Below are 8,046 nucleotides of genomic sequence, written 5' to 3'. Positions count from 1 at the left end.
TACTTCTGACCCACTTAGCACTCTATCACTGTGGTCTATTTAGATTATGCCATGAACAATGATGGTTTAAGTTTATAGGAATATTAAAAGACAAATAATCTAGAAGTATACTAAGGTGTATTTACAGATACAAATTTTATTAAGAGGCAATATAGACTTCCTGGAATTGGGTTTTTCTTTATGAGGGCATCTTTTTCTAAAAATATAAAAACACGCCATCATGTTGGTTTATGTATCAGTACATTCAAACAGTATTTTCCCAAAAACAAACTGAATCAATTAGATAAAAAAAAAGCAGACAAATTAAAACAGACAAACAAAAACATTGTAGGTTTCATTGAATTGCTCTGGAAACACATTAAAGATATATGCACTTTTTTTCTGTGACTATGGCCTCAGGCTGCATATATGGTGAATACTGGCATGCTGCAGTGTATTTCTATTCAGTGCTGTTGTCACAGTAACCAGTGAAGGCATTTGTGTTACTATGCACCAATCAACAGTAACAGCAGGTCCACATCATGAGCTTATACTTGCATGCTCCTTAAAATAAACAGTCTGTAGACTTGATCAGTACAGTAGTCTTGATATAATCACAAATGATTCTGCTCAAATAGATTTGTATTACAAACTTTTACTTCAGTTAGGAAATTGTGAGTTTATTGTGCATAAAGCTTTATGCAAACAATGGAAATCAATTACAGAATCAGGACATAGATGTAAATGTGATTCTTTGTTGAATACACTGCAACAGTAATGTATTCCACTAATAAGCAACGTTTCTACTGGTGTTGAAACAAATGGCTCATGTGTGCCTCCTAAGGGACAGATTTGTGTTTGCAGAAGTCATGCATGTATATAAACGGGAAAAACACAGGTCAGTGACATAACGTGGAATAAATGACGAATATAAGAAATCTGTGAAATAAATAAAATATACAAATAAATACAATATTTGATTTGTACAATTTACAGTGTTTTCAGCTGAAGGGATAATTCAGATAGTTTGTTTAATACAAACTTCCATATACAGAAAACTGCTAAGCAACGATTCTTCAAAATGGTCCTTTTGTGTTCCAAAAAAATTAATACAATCAAATAAAAAACTGTACACAGGTTTAGATGACATGCCAGTTATTAAATGATGACAAAATGTCCTGTTTTTCTTGAATAAGCTATCCCTATAAGCCAGTACAGGGAAGGGTGTGATCAGGATTACGGTTCTTGTTCAAGGCAGGCCAGTTCATGCAGGAGCTGAGCAAACGAGGGGCGATCATCAGGTTTCTGTTAAACAAACAGGGTTGTATTTATGTTGCCGTGGCAATAATAACACTAAGAAGACACATAGGCAAATAACTTAATAAACAAATCAGGATACAGAGCATCACTTGCTTTGAATTACACAAGTAACAAAAGACAGACACTAGGAAGGTTTAGTAAAAAAATAACTGAATACCCTATAGACATTTAAAACTGTGTAAAGAAAAAAAAAAGTCATTAAAGCAAAATGGGAACATGACTAATTTCCTCAGAAGGCCCTATTCACGAGAACAGGATTTCTCAGTAAAACCGCCTTTCTACAGAATGACATTTTATTTTTTACTAATATTCAAATCAATTTATGGTTTAAAGATAGTAAGTTGAGATGATTTTATATTCTGGAAAGTTTATGATGAATTTTATGATGGACTCACCTCTTTCCAGCTCCATTGCATTAACTCGTACACGCTCTGTGGACAGAGACGGGGTCTCAGGAGCCGTAGTCCTGCATTTAGGGCCTCCACTACTTCTGCATTACCACGGGTATCATAGGGCAAACGGCCCTCACTGTACACCTCCCACATGAACACACCTGCAAATGAGACGTCAATATATATTTAGATCAAATATGTGAATAAAGGTTTAAGGCTGATTAACATCAATATGGCCTCACCGAAAGACCACACGTCTGATTTGCTGCTGTACTTCTGGAATTTGATCACCTCTGGAGAGGACCATCTCACTGGAAATTTGGACCCAAAAGAACTGGTGTACTGATCATCTAGGACAAACCTGTAGACACAGGTGGGATTTTCCATAACACTGAGGTATTAAAAAGCAGCGATGTGTGCAATACTGAGGCGCTGCTACTCACCTCGTCATTCCAAAATCTGATATCTTCACCACATTGTCTTCAGAAACCAAACAGTTTCTTGCAGCCTGTTAAATAGGACGATTTTAGAACAAATGCACAAAATATCTGACACATTAAAGACCCCGTTAACACTTACCAAGTCTCTGTGGATGAAGTTGGAGCTCTCCAGGTAGGCCATCCCCTCGCTCACATCCAAACACATCCCCAGCAGGACCTCCTGGGAGAAGTTGCCTTTTCTGGCACGCAAGTAGTCTGTCAGGCAGCCGTTCTCCATGAATTCAAACACCAGATAGATGGGCGAGCGCTGAGTGACCACACCATACAACTGGACCAGCTTACTGTGGGACAGTTTCCTGTGGAGACGGACAATGAGTGACGCGATAAATTCATGGTACACTTTTGAAGTCCTTTGAAACATACAGCATGAGTTACTCACATCATCACTTGTGCTTCCTCCTTAAATTCCTCCTCTGACATGAATCCCTCTCGGACGGTCTTAACTGCAACCTGCTGGTCATTCCAGCATCCCTTCCAGACCAAGCCAAACTGCCCACTGCCCAGTTCCTCGCTTAATGTCAGTTCATCAGGGTGAATCTCCCATTTATCTGTAAAACGCACAGACTTTGTCGCATTTTACAAAGAAGTGGTTATATACTATTTAAAAGTTTGGGGTCTGTACGATTTTTGTAATGTTTCTGTAAGAAGTCTCTTATTTTCACCAAAGACTTTGGTCCAGTCTTGAGTGTTACATGATCCTTTAGAAAACATCTTAATATGCTGGTTTGGTGTTTAAGAAAAAAAATAAAAAATCTTATTATAATCAATTTTAAAAACAGTTGTGCTGCTTGTAGAAACTGTTGAATTTATATATTTTTTTCAGGATAAAAAGCTCAATAGAACAGCATTTATTCGAAATAGAAATGACGTATTTATAATATACACTTCAATAAAGCTCAAATTTTATTTGACAGCTTAAGTTTACCTGATGACAACTCATCGATCCTTGAATCTGTGACATTTCTGGTCACACAGTGCCTCAACCTGGTTATTAAACCTGACACAGAAACAAGCACAGGACAAAGTGAAGATTCTTACGCAGTTTTAAAATCTGACATTAAAATCGTAAGCTTTATCAACTTTAAGATTTAAAAAAGACAGTTTTTTAAAGCAGTGCTTCTAACAAGTAAGGGACATAGCAACATGCAGCTGATCTTATGTAATGAACATTATTTAAAACATTGGCATGCGATATTTTGTCAGCTTACCTGCCGGATTGTGTTGGTGATAGCGGATGAGCTCTGGAATGGTCGAGAACACGTATTTCTCAGCTAAGTAATACATGACCTTTTCACCTTCTCTTTGCACTTTAATCTGGTAGTGCTTAACTAGGGGATGCTTCTCTCCATTAGTCCTGCAGATGAATGATATTCATCAAAAACACCAGTGTAAGATCAAAAAATGACTTGATAAAATTCTTTGTAAGTAATAATAATTTCATAGCAAAGTAAGCATTTACCCTGCAGCTCTGGAAAATATTGAGACGGTGTAAACACCTGCATGTTTAGAGTCACGAACGATGAAACCCCCGTCCTTGTTCTGTAAATTAAACCTTTATTTTTAACCATAAATTCAACCATAATTATCAACACTTACCAATATAAATACCATAAATGAGAAAGTATACATAGAATCCTGATTTTTGCTTTATTCTGTGTGCTATGGATAAATGTGTCGATATAAATGTTGTACTAGTGCTTCTGTGGGTGTCAGACGGTTTATGTTAGTTACTGATAATGATTATGACAGACATCTGTTTCATATATCATGTGTGAATGTGAGATCTTTCATAATTTAAACATAACATGTCAAATTCTCTTGACAGGAAGAGAACAGCAGCCACATTCTGGTTTAAAGGGTGTAAATTTCTGTTTGAACTGTGCACTGTTTTGCCTGCACCGTCTGCAGGCATTGCTCTTGCAGGTTTGCAAAGAACCCCAACTTTCTGCAATGCCCGAAAACTGTGAAAATGTACTGAAATGGCATGACATAAGTTTTTAACAAAGTCAGAGTTTACAGTTATCTGACATGGAAACTTTCATTGACTGTCGTTTGTTGGTGGCCTTACCTCTCTCATTAGTAAGCTCTCTGCCTCGGTGCGAGTTATGTCTTTATTGTACCATCTATAAAACCACAAAGCATTGGAAAAACTATTACTGTATACTTAATCGAGATTTGATTATGAATTCAAGACATTTGCTCAAATCTTTTATTCTGTAATATATTGAAGCAGACTTACTCAAATTTCTCGATGTTGTTTGATAATTTCTCTGCAATATATATGCATGGCACCGTGCCAACATTTCTGTAACAGGAGAGAAAAAGAGCAAACAAATATTTTTACTGGTAAGATTTATTTACGTTTCCTACCACTGAGTTTTAATGAACAATTATTTTCCTCTTCCCTGTTTTTGTCATTATTATGCTAAACAAAACTTTAGCAGCTTCATAGAAAACATTCTATATTAATCACTAATGCTGTCATTGTTTATTCTTATAGAAGTGCTGTTTTAGTTAGTGAACATATAACCTTGGATTGGCTGAATAATAATAATAGTCATATAATTTTTTTTGTCCCTTTTTAGTTAATACATTTTTTATATTAAGGCAGCATCTGGATGAAAATAAAATAAAACAAAATAAAATGTTGTGACATTGTTTAATGCTAAATATCATGGATCCTTTGTTTGCCTTTTCAAATCCAAATAAACATATGGGGGTCTTGACGCTGTCAATATATAAACTAGAACCAACTAAACAACATGCTTTTAGGATTTTTTATTACTTTATTCTTTATATATCATTGTAAAACTTCATTATCCAAACATTTTTAAACAGTTAAAATGTAAATTAAGCTGCCCAAATCGGTTAACTGCCAGATTTCATACAAATAATAATAATATTTGATCATGTTGTTTATATAATGCATGAATGAATGATGCTACAGTTAAATGATGCAATAATACAATCCTGTTGTAACTGGTTAAAGTATTTTCAAATAACTTTTTTTTTGTAGAGGAACTGATATTGAATGCTGAACTGGTTCATATCTGTTGGGTTTTTGTGTCTGATATTCATGACGGCGAGTGGGAAGGGTGTGGCCTTTAGTTTAATGATCAAATGTTCTTCTTTTACATGTTTATGTAATTCATCACACTTCACAGTGGAGGGACTATTTTAGAAGGCATTATAAACTGAAGTTATGCAAAAGTGGTTTAAGATATTTACCCGTCTTTGTCCCTCACTGTCCACCAGTTTGGTTCTGAACTGTCAACGACAAAATACTCTTCATCTTTATGCAGAGGCAGATCAGTATCTTCTACGGGGCTGAAATTCCTCAAAGCCACAACAATCCTGTCCTCTGGATCTGAAGATCGCCGCTAGTGGATAAATACAGACAGCTCAAATTAAAGAATCTCATCCAAACACGGTCATGATTAAACAAAGCTTTTCAACAGCGAAAACAACAGAAATGTTTGAGTAATCTTAAACATTAAAACTGAAATACAAATAAAAATAAGTATAAAATATGCATATATATATATATATATATATATATATATATATATATATATATATATATATATATATATATATATATATATATATATATATATATATTTATACACATGTATATATATATGGGAAACTGTAAACAGAGATTGGATGACAAACCATTGGATCTGGAGTTGGGGGAAGAGGTTTGGCTGTGGGAAGAAATAAAATGCTTATACATTTTATTTCATTCAAATTTCAGTCATACTCCACCTTATAAATACTGCATTCACATACGGTGGAGTGACAATAATGTTATTTGATTTCAAATAAGCAGCTGTTTAAAACAAGAGTCTGCACCTCCACTGGGATAGTATTCACTGCATCCCGTGGCCAGCTTCTCGGTCCGATGACAACATCTCCATTTCCCTTCTCCCCAGAAGTCAGGATGGTACTTCAGAAATAAGCTGTTATTTTGTGTCGCTTCACAGGTTGAAGAAATAACATAAAACACAAAAGATAAAACACACGTGTTTTGAATATTTAAACAAAATCCTAATTCACTCTATACTTAAAACCCTTTTTTTCTTTTCTGTTTTTTACAATGCATATCACTTTCTGTAACAGCTGCTTACCTTCTTTCAGAGCTCTGACCCATTTTAACCTACATTCGTTATCTGGAGCAAACACATACAGATAGTAGCTGTCATGGGCGACCTGTCAAGAAACAAATGCATGAATAAAAAGTTTAAGCAATGTAAACAAAAACCAAACAGGGATAAAAACCTTTTTAGGCATTTAGGAAAAACACTGACAGATATGATGTAATATCGACATTTTTTAAAAGCCCCTTCTCCTGTATAAGCTCCGACAAAATCTTTAAGCAAAACTCCACTGGATTCTCACCTGGAAAGGGTACTTGTATTCACAGGGAATGGGAACGTCACTGCGAACGATCTCCACACACTTGATATGAGACAGTTCGATGCAGCCTTTCTGAGTTGGCTTTTTCTAAGGCGATAAACAAAGGAATGGCATTATTTTATTCTTCATTCATCACAGACATTTTCTGAACTTATTAAAAGGGTGAAAAGGTAATTTTGCAGTAATACTACAAAACAAACCAGATTAACAGTTACAGTGAGGTGTGACTACTTACTCCAGGCCGATGTTCAAAGTATGTCAGATCCTGTGTGTTTAACACGAAAATCCTCTCTTTGTAATTGCACGGCGAAGTTCTTCTCTTCTGCTGTGATTTCTTGTACAGTGTTTCCTTTAGGATGACCCTTGGGTACATGGTGAAACCTGGATATTTGACTACCACATGGAAGTTTGACTCATGGCGAATGATGTGTGGCAATCACTAGTTATACACTTGTAGAGCTTACACTGATGTATAAAGCATAGGTTTCCGGAGTTGACACTTTAGGTAAGCCACTTCCTGAGGTAGACTGCACAAAATGATCTCCCAAGCAATCACACACAGACAGAGACACAGCAAACACACACACAAAAATATATGCGGTTTCTCCTGCATTTTTAGGACATTAGTTTGCATGCTTATTAAGCTATTTTTATTGTAATATTATACAGTGCAGGTTATTTCAGTTTCCTTGTGGGAGCATCTGTAACTATCCAATTTAATTTGGTTTCTGTTCCTGTTTCAGGTTGCATTTTGTTTTACCTTTGTCCCTTTTGTATAGAATAGTTTCATGTGTCTTCAGGGTCGTAGCTGGGGTTAGCGGGGCCCCGGTGCAGGTTGTACCAGTGGTCCCTGATTGAAAGTGTTTAATTTGTATGTTCGTTCTGTTTATTTGTTTGTTCTATTTACACAGTTTTTTCAAGTTTGTAAATGTGCAGGTACAGAAACCAAATAATTAAATGTAAAATAGCACTGTAAAAATTTTATATACAGTCAAACCGAAATTTATTCAAACACCTTCAACATTTCTCAAATTATCAGTTTATTTGCTATAGTTTAGAAAATGGTAATAAAATAAGAACTCAGATTTAAACTGTTAGAACAAATTTATCTTGATATTATCAGATAACTTCGATAGAAAGATATGTAATGTATTACAATGAAACAAAACTTCAGACAACTGGCAATACTTTGTTGACCAATTACCAAGAAATTAATAATTTTGTTCAGTCTGTGGTGCATGTGAAAAGGTTGCATTAGTAACTCCAGTAAAAAAAAAAAAAAAAAACATTTAAGCAAAACATGGTCAGGGCAAAGTGTCTGAATACATCTTTGTCATATATATATATATATATATATATATATATATATATATATATATATATATATATATATATATATATATATATATATATACACACACATACATACATATATA

The 8,046-nt window shown here is 34.8% G+C and overlaps 1 protein-coding gene across 1 annotated transcript; it reads right to left on the bottom strand.

Moving 5' to 3' along the window:
• Positions 1–118: 118 nt before the first annotated feature.
• Positions 119–7,571, bottom strand: LOC128027662 (tyrosine-protein kinase ITK/TSK). The gene is made up of 17 exons (XM_052615456.1): positions 6,846–7,571; positions 6,593–6,697; positions 6,322–6,403; positions 6,047–6,169; positions 5,867–5,898; positions 5,420–5,571; positions 4,431–4,496; positions 4,260–4,314; positions 3,651–3,730; positions 3,400–3,545; positions 3,117–3,188; positions 2,571–2,739; positions 2,271–2,487; positions 2,135–2,199; positions 1,934–2,052; positions 1,695–1,852; positions 119–1,284 (listed from the first exon to the last, which is right to left on the bottom strand). The coding sequence occupies exons 1-17, from the start codon at positions 6,981–6,983 to the stop codon at positions 1,216–1,218; spliced, it is 1,848 nt and encodes a 615-aa protein (XP_052471416.1). The 5' UTR covers positions 6,984–7,571; the 3' UTR covers positions 119–1,215.
• Positions 7,572–8,046: the final 475 nt, after the last annotated feature.

Source organism: Carassius gibelio, chromosome A14, assembly GCF_023724105.1.
Source record: "Carassius gibelio isolate Cgi1373 ecotype wild population from Czech Republic chromosome A14, carGib1.2-hapl.c, whole genome shotgun sequence".
Lineage (NCBI taxonomy): Eukaryota > Metazoa > Chordata > Actinopteri > Cypriniformes > Cyprinidae > Carassius > Carassius gibelio.
This window is presented reverse-complemented; position numbering and strand designations above follow the sequence as displayed.

Coding starts and splice junctions, on each gene's coding strand:
- LOC128027662 (XM_052615456.1), bottom strand. CDS start 6,983: ATGTACCCAAGGGTCATCCTAAAGGAAACACTGTACAAGAAATCACAG. Junction 2,740..3,116: donor GATCGATGAGTTGTCATCAG/GTAAACTTAAGC, acceptor TGCGTTTTACAG/ATAAATGGGAGATTCACCCT. Junction 1,285..1,694: donor TGCAATGGAGCTGGAAAGAG/GTGAGTCCATCA, acceptor TTTGTTTAACAG/AAACCTGATGATCGCCCCTC.